Source organism: Rissa tridactyla, chromosome 3 (assembly GCF_028500815.1).
Source record: "Rissa tridactyla isolate bRisTri1 chromosome 3, bRisTri1.patW.cur.20221130, whole genome shotgun sequence".
Classification (NCBI taxonomy): Eukaryota; Metazoa; Chordata; class Aves; order Charadriiformes; family Laridae; genus Rissa; species Rissa tridactyla.
The window spans coordinates 121,772,729-121,791,178 of record NC_071468.1 but is presented as its reverse complement, the minus strand read 5'-3'; the positions used below and the strand labels follow the sequence as shown (position 1 = coordinate 121,791,178).

Here is an 18,450-nt window from a genome sequence, read left to right as displayed (position 1 = left end):
GGGGATGTATCCTTGACTGGAACACACAACCAGTTCTGTGCTCCCAGCAGGAACTGAGCAAACCATCCTTCTGTGGCATCTCTTAGGCCTCTCCAACCTCTTTCTCGTACACCCCTGCTGTAGCTTTTTGGTCACAAGAACAAGTTGCCTTAGTCACAAGAAGTCTTCTTAGACGTTAAGCTTTTGACACTATCTACCATAAGATTCTCATAGACAAGTTGTTGATATATGGCCTGGATGAGCAGAGAGTGAGGTGGGTTGAAAACTTGCTGAAAAGCCAGGCCTAGAGGCTAGTGATCAGTAGTGAGAAGCCCAGTTGGAGGCCAGTAACTAGTAGGGGACCCCAGGTGTCAACACTGAGTCCAGTCCTGTTTAATGTCTTCATTAGTGATCTAAATGATGGGGCAGAATGTACCCTCAGCAAATTTGCTGATCACACCAAACTGGGAGGGGTGGCTGACACAGAAGAAGGGTGTGTCACCTGTCGTGGTTTAGCCTCAGACGGCAACAAAGAACCACGTGCCGCTCACTCGGGCCTTCCTGATACAGGAAGAATCAGAAGAAAAGGCAAGACTCTTGGGTTGAGACAAAGGCAGTTTAACAGAACAGCAAAGGGAACAAGCAAACAACAACAATAACACGGATAGAGGCATATACAAACACGATTACGGAACCGCCGCTCCCTGCCGCTCACCGACCGGACCCGGGACGCCCCAGCCCGCTCCAAGCAGGCGACTTCCTGCCCCCTCCCCCGGCAGCTCAGGGTGGGCGTGGCTCACATGGCATGGAATACCAGGAAAAATTAACCCTATCCCCGCCGGAACCAGGACATTATCCACCCCTTATTCCATACCATCTATGCCATGCCCAGATCTTACAGGTTCCAATGAATTGCCACCACTCTCCCCTGTCATATATATATACATATATATTCATGCAGATATAATGCCCTTAGTTTATGTGCCATCCCTCCAAAAGTGTCCGTTGAGTTCTTGTAATCCATGGCTTTGGGCTCCATCTGTTAGAACAGTCTCTCAGGGCAGGTGAGATGCCGTGTGGTGCTGGTCTGTTGCATGCTGTATTTTTCGGAGCTTGTGACTGGTGCACCCGGTGTGGCTCATGCTCACAGTCCATGGGCTGAAGATGTAGATCTTGAGGAAGTCGCTGGGCGCCAGCTGCTGAGGTCAGTTCTTATCCCATCATCCCTGTGCCTTACTCGTAGTACAACTGATAGCAATTATAGTAATGAGGACATACAGTGACAGTGTTACTTAGTAATTAACAACACACAATTTGATCCATTGGCTATTCTCACCCAAAATCAGATCCCCATGAGGTACACATCGGACTTCCCCATCCTGCCGCATCACCCACCAAGTGCACCCAGGTCCTTGGGCAAAAGCAATCCCACGGGTGGGTTTGCCTTTGCCTGAGGCAGGACTAATCCAGACTGTCTTCCCTAGCATATTCTTCATGTGCACTACGGGGACTTTATCCCCTTCTACAGTACGTGGAAGTTTTGATTGGGCAGGGCCAGCCCAATTGTTAGATCCCCTGGTGTTAACTAGCCAGGTAGCTTTTGCTAAATGTGTATCCCAATGTTTTAAAGTCCCACCACCCATTGCTCTCAGTGTAGTTTTTAACAATCCATTGTATCGTTCTATCTTTACAGAGGCTGGTGCGTGATAGGGGATGTGATATACCCACTCGATACCATGCTCTTTGGCCCAGGTGTCTATGAGGCTGTTTCGGAAATGAGTCCCGTTGTCCAACTCAATTCTCTCTGGGGTACCATGCTGCCACAGGACTTGCTTTTCAAGGCTCAGAATAGTGTTCCAGGCAGTGGCATGGGGCACAGGGTATGTTTCCAGCCATCCGGTGGTTGCTTCCACCATTGTGAGCACATAGCACTTGCCTTGATGGGTTTGTGGCAGTGTGATATAATCAATCTGCCAGGCCTCCCCATATTTATATTTCAGCCATCGCCCTCCATACCAAAGAGGCTTCAAACGCTTGGCTTGCTTGATTGCAGCGCATGTCTCACATTCATGGATGACCTGTGCAATAGTGTCCATGGTCCAGTCCACCCCTTGGTCACGAGCCCATCTATATGTCGCATCTCTTCCTTGATGGCCTGAGGAGTCATGGGCCCACCGAGCTATGAATAGTTCACCCTTATGTTGCCAGTCCAGATCCACCTAAGCCACTTCAATCCTAGCAGCCCGATCCACTTGCTGGTTGTTCTGATGTTCCTCCGTGGCCCGATTCTTTGGTACGTGGGCATCTACATGGCGTACTTTCACAACCAGATTCTCTATCCGGGCAGCAATATCTTTCCATAGTTCAGCAGCCCAGATGGGTTTGCCTCTGCGCTGCCAATTTCCCTGCTTCCACTGCTGTAACCACCCCCAGAGAGCATTTGCCACCATCCATGAGTCAGTGTAGAGATAAAGTACTGGCCATTTTTCTCGCTCAGCAATGTCCAAGGCCAGCTGAATGGCTTTCACCTCTGCAAACCGGCTCGATTCACCTTGTCCTTCACTGGCTTCTGCAACTTGCCGTGTAGGACTCCACACAGCAGCCTTCCACTTTCGATGCTTTCCCACAATCCGGCAGGACCCATCAGTGAACAGGGCATATTTCTTCTCATTTTCTGGCAGTTTATTATATGGTGGGGCCTCTTCTGCACGCGTCACCTCCTCCTCTGGTGACATTCCGAAATCCTTGCCTTCTGGCCAGTCCATGATCACTTCCAGAATTCCTGGGCGACTGGGGTTTCCCATTCGAGTTCGCTGTGTGATCAGTGCAATCCACTTACTCCATGTAGCATCAGTTGCATGATGTGTGGTGGGGACCCTTTCTTTGAACATCCAACCCAGCACCGGCAGTCGAGGTGCTAAGAGGAGCTGTGCTTCTGTGCCAACCACTTCCGAAGCAGCTCAAACCCCTTCATATGCTGCCAATATCTCTTTTTCTGTTGGAGTGTAGCGGGCTTCGGATCCTCTGTATCCCCGACTCCAAAACCCTAGGGGTCGACCTCAAGTCTCCCCTGGTGCTTTCTGCCAGAGGCTCCAGGTAGGGCCGTTCTCCCCGGCTGCGGTGTAGAGCACATTTTTAACATCTGGTCCTGCCCGGACTGGCCCCAGGGCCACTGCATGGACTATTTCCTGTTTGATTTGTTCAAAAGCTTGTCGTTGCTCAGGACCCCATTTAAAATCATTCTTCTTCTGGGTTACTTGATACAGAGGGCTCACAATTAGACTATAATCTGGGATATGCATTCTCCAAAAACCCACAATGCCTAAGAAAGCTTGTGTTTCCTTTTTACTAGTTGGTGGAGACATAGCTGCTATTTTGTTGATCACATCCATTGGAATCTGACGGCGTCCATCTTGCCATTTTATTCCTAAAAACTGGATCTCCTGCGCAGGTCCCTTGACTTTACTTCGTTTTATGGCAAAACCAGCTTTCAGAAGGATTCGGACTATTTTACTCCCTTTCTCAAAAACTTCTTCTGCTGTGTTTCCCCATACAATGATGTCATCAATGTATTGCAGATGTTCTGGAGCTTCACCCTGTTCCAGTGCAGTCTGGACCAGTCCATGGCAAATGGTGGGGCTGTGTTTCCAACCCTGGGGCAGTCGATTCCAGGTGTATTGGGCGCCCCTCCAAGTGAAAGCAAACTGTGGCCTGCACTCCGCCGCCAAAGGGATTGAGAAGAATGCATTCGCTATATCAATTGTGGCATACCACTTGGCTGCCTTGGACTCCAGTTCGTACTGGAGTTCTAGCATGTCCAGCACGGCAGCGCTCAGTGGTGGCGTGACTTCATTCAGGCCACGGTAGTCTACAGTTAGCCTCCACTCTCCATTAGATTTTCGCACTGGCCATATGGGACTGTTAAAGGGTGAGCGAGTCTTGCTGATCACTCCTTGAACCTCTAGTTGACGAATCAGCTCATGGATGGGAATCAGAGAGTCTCGGTTAGTGCGATATTGCCGCCGATGCACCGTTGTGGTAGCAATTGGCACCTGTTGCTCTTCGACCCTTAACAACCCCACAACAGCAGAGTCCTCTGAGAGACCAGGCAAGGTAGACAACTGTTTAACTTCCTCCGTCTCCAAGGCAGCTATGCCAAAAGCCCAACGGTACCCTTTTGGGTCCTTAAAATACCCTCTCCTGAGGTAATCTATGCCAAGGATGCATGGAGCCTCTGGGCCAGTCACAATGGGATGCTTTTGCCACTCATTCCCAGTTAGGCTCACTTCTGCCTCCAGTACAGTCAACTCTTGGGATCCCCCTGTCACCCCAGAAATACAAATGGGTTCTGCCCCTCTATAGCTCGATGGTATTAAAGTACACTGTGCACCCGTGTCCACTAGAGCCTTATACTCCTGTGGGTCTGATGTGCCAGGCCATCGAATCCACACCATCCAATAAACCCGGTTGTCCCTTTCCTCCACCTGGCCAGAGGCAGGGCCCCTCTAATACTTGTCATAGTATCCATTACTCACTTCTTGCATAAATGACTTGGAAGTTCCTTCAAGAGGATCAGAAGCAAGATCAGGCCTTCTGCTCTGTCTGGGGAACTGCCCACTGGAAACTGGGGTGGCACTTTTCCTGGAGGGATCCCCTTTTGTGGTTGTCCTTCCTTGCAACTCCTGTACCCGTGTCTGCAGGGTCGAAGTAGGTTGTCCATCCCACTTCCTCATGTCCTCTCCGTGGTCACGCAGATAGAACCACAGGGTGCCTCGTGGTGTGTACCCTCTGTACTCTCTCTCTTGAGTGGGGAAATGCCTGCTTCTAATAGCTGAGACGCTGGCCTGTACAGGTGGGGAGTAGGACATATTCTCTTCAAGTTGCTGGACCTTCCATGACAGTTTCTCCACAGCTGAGACAAGGGGGGAAGAGAGATTTTCTTCATATCTCCGGAGCCGGCCAGCCACCTCATCCACCGTTGGTCCCTCTTCACCTTTCCATTCCATTACTGCCAGTGAGTTGGCATATGACGATGGTGCGCTCCGTACAAACTTTCGCCACATGGGCCTTGTGCATTGCACCTCATCAGGGTCTGTGGGTAAGTCTGCATTGTCAAAGTCATAATAAATCATCTCCCGCACGGCTAATTCTCTCAGATACTGGATACCTCTTTCCATGGTAGTCCACTTGCTTGGTTGACATACAACATCCTCACTGAAGGGGTACCTCTCCCTCACGCCTGACAGGAGTCGTTTCCAGAGGCTGAGGGCTTGAGTCTTCTTCCCAATTGCCTTCTCAATATTGCCTTCCCTAGACAGGGATCCCAGCTGCCTGGCCTCCCTACCCTCTAATTCCAGGCTACTGGCCCCGTTATCCCAGCACCGGAGCAGCCAGGTGACAATGTGCTCGCCTGAAAGTCGGCTAAAATCTTTTCGCATATCCCGCAGCTCACTCAGGGATAGGGATCGAGTAATTATCTCTGGTTCTGCCTCTTCCTCCTGCTCTCGTGATGACCCTGGTTCATCATCATCTCTTACTAAGCGAACTGATTTCTTCATGTACTTCTTCTTCTGTATGGGGGCAACTGATACTGGCATGGGTTGGTTCCCTGGTTCAGCAGCAGTGTCCGCCGCAGGGGTTGCAGTAGCCGCAGTGTCTGTCGCAGGGGTTGCAGCAGCCGCAGTGGCTGCTGGTCTGGTCTCCATCTCTTCCCCCTGAGGGCGCTGCATAATTCTGAGCAGTGCCTGGTAGATACTGGCCAGGGCCCAGCACGGTGCAGTGAGTTGTGCCTCTCTAGAATAGCCACAGCATTTTCCCTTCAAATATTCTACCACTTTATCAGGGTCCTGTCATTGTTCAGGGGTGAAATCCCAGACCATTGGAGGTGAGAAGTTCTCTAGGTACCTGCCCATGTTCTCCCACATGCCGTGCCACCCCTGACTATCCAGCCTCGGAGCAGATCTCCGGGTAGTAGTCTTAAATAGCTGTTTAACTTTAAACAGGACCTGGAACACATTCAGCAGACAAAACAATAGGACCAGGCTGGTTTGAGTATCCCAAGGATATTCAAAATTCTCAAAAGCTGCCATACCTGACCCGAAGGAGAAAAGAGAGGCAAAAGCGCTGGGGAAAGTGTCCCCCCCTGTTTCCCCCACAGACTGGGTGTAATTATTAATAAATTCTGAGAGACGGTGCCCAAGGTACGGACAGGACAGCAACACCACATAAAAGCCCCAAAGTAACTGTCTAACAAGTGATGTTATCATCTCATAAACCGATATTGCACAAGACAACAAAATGATAATCCTCATCCCTCTCCCAGAAGTAACAAAAATCATTGGAAGGAGTACATAAGCCATACAGGAATTCACATAACACAGCCATGAGAACAAACCAAGCAACATGGTGACCAGCGACTATTTGCCTAATACAATAAACGCATACAACACATTTGTTTTTTCAAGCTCTAGTTGGATTCTGTCGTTATCTCAACCCTTCGAGCCCCACGTTGGGCGCCAAAAAGGACTGTCGTGGTTTAGCCTCAGACGGCAACAAAGAACCACGTGCCGCTCACTCGGGCCTTCCTGATACAGGAAGAATCAGAAGAAAAGGCAAGACTCTTGGGTTGAGACAAAGGCAGTTTAACAGAACAGCAAAGGGAACAAGCAAACAACAACAATAACACGGATAGAGGCATATACAAACACGATTACGGAACCGCCGCTCACCGACCGGACCCGGGACGCCCCAGCCCGCTCCAAGCAGGCGGCTTCCTGCCCCCTCCCCCGGCAGCTCAGGGTGGGCATGGCTCACATGGCATGGAATACCAGGAAAAATTAACCCTATCCCCGCCGGAACCAGGACATACCTCAATAGTCTGGAGAAATGGACTGACAGAAACCTCATGAAGTTCAACAAGGAGAAGTGCAGAGTACTGCACCTGGGGAGGAACAACCTCAGGCAGCAGTACATGCTAGGGTCCCCTCACCCGGAAAGCAGATTGACAGAAAAAGGCCTGGGCGTCCTGGTGGACGCCAAGTTGAACATGAGGCGACAATGTACCATAGTATCTTGGACAGCATTAGGAGGAGTATTGCTAGCAGGTTGAGGGAGGTGATCCTTCTCCTTGGCTCAGCACTGGTGAGCCCACACCTGGAGTGCTGTGTCCAGTTCTGGGATTGCCAGTACAAAAAACATAAGGACATACTGGAGAGAGTCCAGCAAAGAACCATGAAGGTGCTGAAGGGACTGGAGCATCTCTTCTATGAGAAAGCACTGGAAGAGCTGGGATTCTTTAGCCAAGAGGAGAGAAGGCTGAGGGGGATCTTATTAGTAAGTGTATAAGGAGTAAGTGTACCTGGAGGAAGGGTGCAAAGAAGACAGAGTCAGGCTGTTTTCAGTGGTGTTCAGTGACAGGACCAGAGCCCATGGGCATAAACTGAAACACAGGAGGTTCCCTCTGAACATCAGGAAACACTTTCTTACTGAAAGCCAGTAAGAACACTGGCACAGGTTGTGCAGGGAGATTGTGGAGTCTCCCTCCTTGGGGATATGCAAAAGCTGTCTGGACATAGTGTAGGGCAACTGGCTCTTGGTGGCCCTGCTTGAGCAGGGACTTTGGAGCAGGTAACTTCCAGAGGTCCTTCTCGACCTCAACCACTCTGTGATTCTGCGATTTGAAATTCCTGATGAATTCAATGGAAGTAAAGTTATACCAATTCCTAAGTGCTTTAAAAAAAACAATCTCTGTGCGCTAACCACTTGGACATTGCCATTCTGATTTCAGTTCTCAGGGTATCAAGGCTGTGCCTGTACTAATGACAAAAACATAATTAATCAGTAGCCTGAAGAGAATGTGGAATTCATGATTTTTATAGCAAACACCGGGTTAATGACCTGTGGTTCTCCACGTTCTTGGACTTTCGTGCTTGGACAGTGAGCTACACGCTCACGCAGTCACACACACTTGGCTAGCAAACATTTACCTGCCTCTGTACTGTACTGAGGATTCATTAGTAAGCGCGGGGGAAGACAACAAAACCAGTCACCAATTGCAAGCAAAATATACTCTTCACTGGAAAAGAGGTTTATGGACTAGCGCAGACATCTCTCATGGGAAGTTTTTGCAAGAGGACAGAGATCCAGAGTCCACATTTTCTTTTTTCTCATCTGTAGGAAATCTTTGGCTGAACAGAGATGGAGTGGAGCAGCTGCATTTCCATTGGTTTAGTGTTCATCCTGACTTTTCTCTCCATTTTGAAAGTGGGAGGTTTCTGGAATAACCACCGAAGAAGGAATTTTCCCCCAGGACCACGAGCACTACCTATCATTGGAAATCTGCATATATTTGATTTGAAGAGACCCTACAGGACTTATCTACAGGTAGTCATTACGTTTTCTATTGCTTCCATAATTGCATACACCACCAAACCCCATAGTCCAAGATGTCAGAGAGTTTCTTGTATTGCATCCAACGTGTTGCATCCCCAGGTAACCCTTAGCAAGGGACAGGAGACTGTTATTTGAGCAGAAATCTTTGAATGCAGTGAGATTTGTTCTTTGCCGCAATACTTCCTCTGTGCTGCTTCATGCATCTAGGTTTCAGCCTTAAACAATTCTCAAATTAATAACAATTTTTCACTTTATTTTTGTGGTATTTTGGAGAAAAAGGTAACTGAAGAAGGAGTGATTTTTGGTATGTGGTCTAACTCTCCACATTCCACTTATCGATGTGTCTTGCAACTGCAGCTTCCTGCCTTCACTGATTGACAGCCCTTCTCCTCTCCCTTTCCTCCTTTCTTTCCCAAAAGATGAAGGAAAATATATGCTCTTAATATTCAGGGCCCACAGCTGCCAGAATATACAGCAAAGATCTAAGCAAATTAAGGTAATAAATCTTTTGTTTTTCTTCTAGTGCTTTCATTACCAAGTTTATTCTAAGACTTCCCTGATTTTGAGTCAGAAGACTTCTGTGAACCTGCCCCTTTCTTAGAGTTTTTTCTGCTTAGTCATTGAAATTACACGTCTTCTTTGCTGATGATTTTAAAAGGGATATTTTCACCTACATATCTGTATGCATCCACAAATCAAAAGACCGATCAGATGCAGTACCTGGAAAATCACTGTAGCTATCCAATGCAGTCTAATTGTGTTGGCAAAAGCAAGCTCCATCTCTTTTCAGGCCAACAGAACCAACACGTCTCTGCTGTAACCCAGTGAATCCATTCTAACGGAGGAGGTTGGTTCTCCAACTTGAGCTCAGCTCAAGGTTTAATATTGAAACATACTTAGTGTGTAAATGCATCTGGAGACCATATGCTCACCCTGAGTACCACCACTGCAAGCATTGGAAAGTCCTTACTGGAGAACACTCTTTGAAAAGATCATATTCTGTCACAGCTACAGCAGTCTGGGATAACAGTATCACCACCAAAGAAACTACTTTAATTCAGACACATGTCACTGCTGGTTATTTCATATAGTTGGCTGGACTTGCTTACCAGTTGCTGAACATTTTGCATATCGATGATAACTAGTTGACCTCTGTTTCTCTGTGTGAACACACTAGAAAATAAGCGCAGTCAGGAAAACCCCCTCCTATTGTCAGAAGAATCAGGAACTTTGAGTTATATGAAGAATACAAGCTAAAAAGGTACCAGCTTATGTCAAACTCTGAGACAGATTCAGGGTGGATGTAGTCATATAGAAAAAGTTAGAATTTACCTAATGCTAGATCCTGGCCCAGAAACACAGTGGCTTTTATACAATAATGGTAGCAAAGGTTTGAGTAGGTTTGGCCTGTAAACAAAAGAAACACAATGTCATAGAGATCGGTGTGAAAATATGAGTCAAAAACTGAATTTACAGGGGTTTCTGAGGGAAGACAGAGCTGTCAGCACAATCCTTGACTGACTTGGGGGTTTCAGCTGTTAACACTTCTGCTCAGTTCAGCACAATCAGACACCACTACCGACTGCCGTCATAATGTCCAGCACATTCACATTATTTACATCAATTCTCTTTCTCTGTGCTTAGGAAAACATTTAACATTTTGGTAACTTAGAAGCAGGACAGGAAAATAAGCAGCACTTATTTCTTGGGTGAATTATTGAAAGGGTGGTGAATTTCTTTGTAAGCTGTAAAAGCTGTAAATCATTCTTATCTTCTTCTGACAGCTGTCCAAAATATATGGTCCAGTCTTCAGTGTTCAGATGGGGCAAAGGAAAATAGTAGTGATTTCTGGGTATGAGACAGTGAAGGAAGCTCTCGTAAACCAGGCAGATGCATTTTCAGAGAGACCTAAAATCCCAATCTTTGAAGATTTGACCAGAGGAAATGGTAAGTTCATTTTATTTTTCCTTATCGGATTGACATATTCAAAAAGTATTTAGACAAAGCAGAAGCTGCACATCACTCTGGATCAGAGATCACATACGACATTGGAAATAGGGAGCAATTTCATTGCCTTCAGTGCATTTATTCAAATTTGAAACTACTGACAGTGACAACAAAAGAACCATAACTCTAACAGCAACCACAGCAACAGATAATGGATAGCGTCCCACTTTCAGGATCTAGAAGAGGGGCACGCGTGACAGGGAAGGCATTTCTAGCTCTCATGATATGGTTCTGGACTTGTGTTGTTTGGGTTTATCATAGAACCTCCTTTTCCTAAAACGAGTATTATATCACTGCTTCTCATTTCAAGTGGTGAATAGTGCTTCTAAAATCTGAATGTGGCAATAGAATGGAACATATACAGAGTTTGGGATTTATTTTAATAAGGGAAATACTGTATACGGAGCAGGGTTTCCAAATGAGAATTTCACAACCAAACTTCATTCTAATTTTGCATGAGAGTTTCATATTTACATCTCTAAAGATCCTTGGACAAATTCAGGAATAATTCTGTGAACGTTGTAACGTTGCATCTTTTGATCATATTACTGCATGTAAGCTTTCTTTATACCTTATTTTTTTCCTTGAAAAAATATAACTAAAGTCATTAGTTACATGGTGTAACAATTTCAGTGAAAAAAACTGATTGAGGAGGTTTTAAAATGCTACCTAAATTTTAAAGACTTTTGTGCCTAATCACATTTCTCCTGTGATCATCAGAGACAACAGATTTCGGTTCAATTCCACTTCCAAAATATGACAATCAGCATTTTGAACTTGAATTTCCCTCTTTGTTTTAGTGGCAAGTGTCTCTCAGAAAAGTATATTCTTCTTATGATTTGATGAATACCTTTTAAATTGTTGGGAGGTTTTGTGTGTGCAATAAACCCATTGTTGAGGCCTGAAAATACTTAAGGGAAAGTTGTTTTTTTCCTCAGCCAGATGTAATTTAGCTTATTTTAAAAGTGACTGCTACTAAATATCTACATTATTTGTCGACAAATTAGTTAGTTATTTAAAATCTTCTTCCACCTTGAAATGTTCTCTTTGTGTCAGGGATTGTTTTTGCTCATGGTGAAAACTGGAAGGTGATGCGAAGATTTACTCTCACAACCCTACGAGACTTTGGAATGGGGAAAAAGGCCATTGAGGACCGCATTGTGGAGGAGTACGGGTATCTGGCAGACACCATCGCGTCACAAGAAGGTGGGTAGATGATTCATTCTTCAGACCTCTGAGGTTTTGTTCAAGTACCCAGAGGCTTGCGAGTAACCTTCTGAACTTCAGACCTTTTTAAGAAACGTACTTCGGGCTGAATCAGTTTGATGAATTTGGCTCCTCTGGCATTTTCGTGTCTTGGCATGGTAATGTAACATTGAATAATAATCAGTAATAGTAATCAATCATAACAAATAAATAGCACTAATTAGTATTAAATATACATTTACGAATTAAATCTATTGCCACAATGTAATATATTCTTTTATTCATCATTTAGGAAAGCCCTTTGATGCTAGCAAAATAATTAATGCAGCAGTTGCTAACATCATTGTTTCAATATTACTTGGAAAACGATTTGACTACAAAGACTCCAGATTTGTGAGACTTCTACAATTGACCAATGAAAACATGAGGCTTGCTGGGAAACCTTTGGTTACGGTAATGATAAATATTTTTATGTTGCTGTTCCACTGGATACCATGAGAACATAGTAATACTGCTAGTCAATTGTTTCTATTAAACAGAAAAAATTGAGGCTCTGAGAGATAACAGGCTTACAAGCACTTTCTGGAGCACAACAAAACTTGAGAGACAGCTTGGGAATCTTGAAGTCAACAGTCAAACCTCCAGTCTCTCAAAACCATACTTAAGCTATTGTTTGAAGAGTGCTAAATCTGGATTTAAAAAAAACAGACTGCATAGTGCATGAACAGCAAGCTCAGCATGGCTGCCCAGGGAAGTGGTGGGGCTCGACAGGCTGCCCAGGGAAGTGGTTGAGGCATCATCCCTGGAGGTGTTTAAAAGACGGGTAAGCATAGTGCGTAGAGATATGGTTTAGTGATGGGTTTTGTCAGAGTTAGGTTGATGGTTGGACTCCATGATCTGAAAGGTCCCTTCCAACCTAGGCAATTCTATAATTCTATGATTCTATTACCCAAAAATATGGTTCACACATATCAAGTGACCAGGCAAAACAGTACACTCTCAGAATATGAGGCAGAGAGAAGCTATAGAGTATGTGGTCTACCTGTACAAGGTAACCCTGACACAAAATCTGTTTTTCCATGTTTCTAGTACACTGAAATCTCTCAATGAGTAATAAATACTCTCTGATACTCAAGTGCAATGCTGCCACAAACCAGATTCACTTCTGTTCCTTTAGTCTGGTGGCAAGTTGCAGGTGTTTGACATCTACATTACTCCTGCAAAATAGTAATTAGGGGCTGAGAGGTTTCTTTGTATTCAGTGCTCCTTGGTGGATTTTTGACCATGAATTTGTCCAATGGCTCTTTTGTGTTCTAAAGAACAAAATATTAATGTTAAGTCTTCGGTTTTGTATCTGCAAAACAGGTGCAATATTATTAGTTTGTTTCTGTAGTGTTTTCAGACATCTGGTGGGTAAATTGTCTCTAACGTCTTTCACTCTTGTAGATGTACAACATCTTCCCATACCTTGGATTCTTCCTAAGGGCTAACAAGGCTCTTCTCAAAAACAGAGACGAATTCCATGCTTATGCACAAGTTACTTTTGTAGAGCATCTCAAAACCCTGGACAAAAATGATCAAAGAAGTTTTATTGACGCTTTCCTGGTTAAACAGCAGGAGGTAACTGCCTCTTTTCCCATTTATTCCAAATGTTATGCTTAGATGAAGACACTCACCATTTCCTTTTAGTCCTTATAATTATATTTCTTTAGGGAATCTATCTTTGACAAAACACGTATAACAAACTAGTAGAGTTGAACAGACATTTGACTCTGTTGTAGTTACAACCCTTTTAATCAGTAAACATTTATCTTTATGCTTTTCTTCAGACTGTATCAATATATTTACAGAGGCTGCATCTTTTTGTCTGCTCTCTCTGTTGTCATAGACCTTATAACTCTTTCAGAAACATAATGCATTGCAGAATAAAAGTTCTACCTGGGCTTTACTGGGACCCTTATCTTGGGTCTCTGATATATCTGGGTTACCTTCTTCATAGAGAAACCAGCTCTCTTTGCAGCTGGCCCCAGTAAATGCAGAGATCAAGTAAAACATAAAACCTTTGTCAACACTCTTCTCCAGGTACAAGCCCGAAGCTTTTATTTGTTTTTCACACTCTTTCTTTAAAAAAACAGGATTTATTTCTTAGTTAATGTTTAGCTACGTAAATTGCATTTTCACGTGGAAAGCTTTAAGTTTTGATCCTTTTTTCTCAACCACTTCTTTCAGGAGAAATCCACTACCAATGGGTATTTCCATAATGGCAACTTGCTAAGCTTGCTGAGCAATTTGTTTACTGCTGGTGTTGAGACGATTTCCACCACACTAAACTGGGGCTTTCTGCTGATGCTAAAATACCCTGAAATTCAGAGTAAGTGGTTTTATGACAGATGCCGTCACACTCAGTGCATTTGGAACTGAACAGGAACCTGGAGGGTCAACATCTCTGTTAATACACTGTTACAAAAAGCCAAGATTTCCTGTTAATAATTGTCTAGGTATCACTGTGCCCTGTGCTTCAGACCCGGTGAGGGGCACACTAGCCAGCCTACCAGTAGATTATAAACAGAGTTCATATTCCTTGTCCTTCGCTCAATAAAATCTCATTAATTAAAAAGAAGAGAGTTGTCCTTGTTGGCCAATGAAATTGTTCCAGGTTTCCCTCAGAAACAGGCTGCTGATAAACGAAAGGCCGGTGCAGATGTTAAATGGGCTGTACCGAGGCTTTAAACACCTAAGAAGGTTCATGGAATTGCTCTTTGACACCTCCATTCCAGTTAATGGTAAAAGGTTGTTAGGAGTCAAGCAGGGGTTTTGAGACAGCTCTTGGTCAGAGCAAGAAACTTTAGGCAGAAGAGAGAGCAGAAAATTACAGGTCTTTAGGTTTCTAATTGGTAAAGAAATAATCAAACACTGTAGTTCTGTCCACCTCTCATTATTTCTGAAAGGAAAAAAAGATTTTGGGAGAACTTATGGTTTTCACTCAAGGTCTTTTGTACTTTACATCAGTAAGGCACAGTATGTCTCAGGGATGAATGAGTCCTTGTCGCTTTCTTATAGTTGATTCTTTCCTCAGGAAAGGTCCAAGAAGAGATAGAGCAAGTGATAGGGTCAAACCCCCCACGGATCGAGCATCGAATTCAGATGCCATATACAGATGCTGTCATCCATGAAATTCAGAGGTTCGCTAATATCCTGCCATTGGATTTGCCTCATGAGACTGCTGCAGATGTCACTCTCAAAGGCTATTTCATTCCCAAGGTGAGATGCCTACAGGATTGTTTCGTTTAGTGTTTCTTCTTTCTCAACCCTGGTTAAAGTGATAAATGTGAACTCTCTAATGAAGTCACATAACAGCAGTCAGAACAATCTCTTTCTCCAGGCTGACAATCTTGAAGTCTTATTGCCGTTACCGCCACCACAATATTTGTCCATGGATTAATTCCACTGTCTTATTTTGCAGGGAACCTACATCATCCCCTTACTGACCTCTGTCCTGCAAGACAAATCCCAGTGGGAGAAACCAGACATGTTCTATCCTGAGCACTTTCTTGACGCCAATGGAAAATTTGTGAAGAAAGATGCTTTCATGCCTTTTTCAGCAGGTGCCTTCTCTTTTCCATTTACTGCTGTTGCAAGTACAGATCTTAGACAAGAACTAACTGTACCAGTGCTTTTTCGTTACTGAAGCCTGGCCTCTACACTGTCTTTTTCATGGGACCATTTCACAACCCATATTTCACAGCTTTCTCAAAACACACCTCTGATAAGAGATAAGACAAACATCTGCTAATTCCTAGATTCAGTTAGTATTCAATGATTACAAATGAGAATTTGTAATGCTCTCTTAAATACGGGGAAGGTTTTCAACAAATTCCGTGATGGTTTAGATAACACATTTCTACATTATAATATGTAGCCGACAACTGCTCTATGGCCTGGGCTTCTTTGTCTCTGACTCTTGTCATACTCAGACACATTGTCTCTGATCACACACAAAATGCACAAAATGGTGGCTTCTGTGTCTTTCCTGGGGAACCTTGTTTCATTTTTGCACGTCCCTTTTAAAAAGTCACGAATAATGTCATCTGGGATAGAGACTTCATACACTGTGCCAACAAAGAGGAGTTACCTTATATAAAAACAACAAACTCTGTGTAAAATCAAAGGACAGAAAGGGGTTGCCTTTTGAGGTGTCCACAGAGTGTGACATTCACCTGCGTTTACACACCTACACCTTTTGCCAAAGCATGGGAGAATCTGACCCCCACGATGATTGCTCTTTCTCTGGCATTTCTCCTGCTTTCCATGTTCTGTCATTGCTCAATTAATCATAGAATCATAGAATGGTTAGAGATGAAAGGGACCTTAAAGATCATCCAGTTTCAACCCCCCTGCCATGGGCAGGGACATCTCCCGCTAGACCAGGCTGCTCAAAGCCTCATCCAGACTGGTCTTGAACTTCTCCAGGGATGGGGGAGTTCCTATACATCAGTCTCTGGCCAATTTGTCTGTCATATCCACAACACTTTTCACTTTTTAGAGACCCTATTTGTGCGGTTTTAATTCTGGATGATATTTGAGTAAGGTTTTTTCTTTTCTTGCTCACCATCCAATATATAGTAAATAGTTGGGTTTTTTTTTCATAAAGGGCTTCCAATTCACAGTCTTTCTTTTTTCGGATTTATGGCTAGATGTCCTAGCGGAAAGCACATCCAGGGAGTGTCCAGTCTGGGCATTCCCTGGAGGGCTTACTTCATAGCACAGCCATGCAAATGCTCTACCATTTTCTTTCTGTCACACAAGGGAGTTAAAATCATAGAATCATAGAATCGCCTAGGTTGGAAGGGACCTTTCAGATCATCTAGTCCAACCATCAAGCTAACTCTGTTGAAAACCATCACTAAACCATATCTCTAAGCACTATGTCTACCCATCTTTTAAATACTTCCGGGGATGGTGCCTCAACCACTTCCCTGCGCAGCCTGTTCCAATGCTTGATAACCCTTTCAGTGTAATTGATATCAAACCTCAGTTCAGGTTTTTGCTAGTTCTGGCCTTGAATCACCATGCTCTGATTAAGGCAGTTTACAAGCTGCTGAATTTGACCAGGATTGAGAAAAATTTATATTCACAGTGCTTTTGAAGAAAGGCTTATATTAGGGGCTCCATAGAATAACTCCACCACCTTCCTCCTCAGTCCAGCTCTAGCCAGCACTCGTGGGTCTCTGACAAAATTTAATATAAAAAATTGCCTGTGACTAGACTAAGAGAGCCAAAGTCTAGACTAAACCAACCAAAGTTGGCCTGGGATCCAAAAATTGAACGAAGTAGAGGAAAAATGTGAAAATGAAGAAAAATACAAATTTTATTGAAAAGTGGAACTAAGGAATTCAGATTGTATTTCCATACATTTCTCCCCAAATGCAAGCATTTATACAAAGGAAAAGAAAAAAAAAAAATCACTAGGTGGCTTTGTTATCATACCTCTGAAGACCAAGTATCCTCTCTCTCAAATGTTTTTTGTACTAAATAGACTTTTAAGAGCTACTGTGTTCTTTATTCATAGCTAGGATATGACATTTCAAGTGTTCTGGATTCCCACTAGTCTTCCTTAGAATAAGAGCTGCTCAGTGTTTTTCATTTCTTCCAACTATTGAAGAACCAGCTCCCGCTGACTCGCTTATGGTCATTCTGCATTTCGTTGCAGGCCGGAGGATCTGTGCCGGTGAGACTCTTGCCAAGATGGAGCTCTTCCTCTTCTTCACCAGCCTCCTGCAGAGGTTCACCTTCCACCCTCCCCCTGGAGTCTCTATCTCGGACCTGGACATCAGCCCTGCTATTTCATTTAATGTCATCCCCAAACCCTATAAAATGTGTGCTGTTACACGTTCCTAGAGCTCTCATCAGCATCAATTTTTTTAAAAAACATGTTCTAATTATTTTTTCTTGGTATCTGCCTTCTTAATTCTTTGGCCAAAATAATTCACAATATTACACCTTAATGAAGGTTTCGAGTACTTCATTAAAATGTCTTGGCCATTTTAAACAATGCACAGTTTTCTCCACTTCCAGTAGAGGACAGATCAGAAAAGCAATGTGGAAGAATGGTCAAATTTACTAGATACAATAGGAGAATATTCCTACATATCCTTATGGTGTTCATTGAGCTGTATATCCGCACGTTTTTATCCCCTCTGAAGCACCAACTGTGCGAACTGTACATCCTTGGTATTGGGTACCATTTTGTATCTCAAGGGGAACCACTTAAACCCACAGAGCTGCTGCACTGGAAGTTGGAATGCTCCAGATCCTCACAGCCTCTGTTGCTATTTAGTCCAGGGCTCCTGTGAGAAAAACTACTGTCACTTACAGGACATTTCCCTTGCAATCTTATATATGTCTGTCTTCTGAGCTATGTTTGCACTTGGAGAAGGTGATGTTTTTCATCAGTTACCTGATATATGTGAAAATTACGGTTTAATTAGCTTTACCAGGAATAAAATTTATTTTTTTTCATTCTCTGCCCCTGAGTTTTAAAGGTTAAAGACATTTCTGAAAACATGGTAGGGTTCCACTGAAGGCAAGGTTTGAAAAAGGGATTCACTGTAGAAAAAGTATTAGAAGGTGGTGATCACATTCATTTTCTGAAGCTGGTCCTTCTCATATCATCAAAGTACTCAAAACAAATTAGATGTTCACATTTCTTGTTCCTATTAAACTTTAAACAAAATATATTTATCTCAGTAATATAAGAAATCCAATGTAACCAGAAATCTTTCATTTGTCTTATAAATAAAGCTTCTGAAGCCATAGAAAGGATTTGATAATTGAAAGCACGATCGCAGTGCACGAAGAGGTGGGAGG

At 43.9% G+C, this 18,450-nt stretch overlaps 1 protein-coding gene across 2 annotated transcripts; it reads left to right on the top strand.

The window, feature by feature from the left end:
- The first annotated feature begins 7,874 nt into the window (after window positions 1-7,874).
- LOC128907610 (cytochrome P450 2K6-like) lies at window positions 7,875-18,416 on the top strand. 2 transcript variants are annotated; one of them, XM_054196674.1, is made up of 10 exons: window positions 7,875-8,064; window positions 8,155-8,361; window positions 10,155-10,317; window positions 11,434-11,583; window positions 11,876-12,036; window positions 13,030-13,203; window positions 13,813-13,954; window positions 14,660-14,844; window positions 15,047-15,188; window positions 17,294-18,416. In XM_054196674.1, the coding sequence occupies exons 2-10, from the start codon at window positions 8,176-8,178 to the stop codon at window positions 17,479-17,481; spliced, it is 1,491 nt and encodes a 496-aa protein (XP_054052649.1). In that variant the 5' UTR covers window positions 7,875-8,064; window positions 8,155-8,175; the 3' UTR covers window positions 17,482-18,416. The 2 variants fall into 2 exon arrangements, with proteins under 2 accessions (XP_054052649.1, XP_054052648.1); XM_054196673.1 differs by having other exon boundaries at window positions 7,876-8,361.
- Window positions 18,417-18,450: the final 34 nt, after the last annotated feature.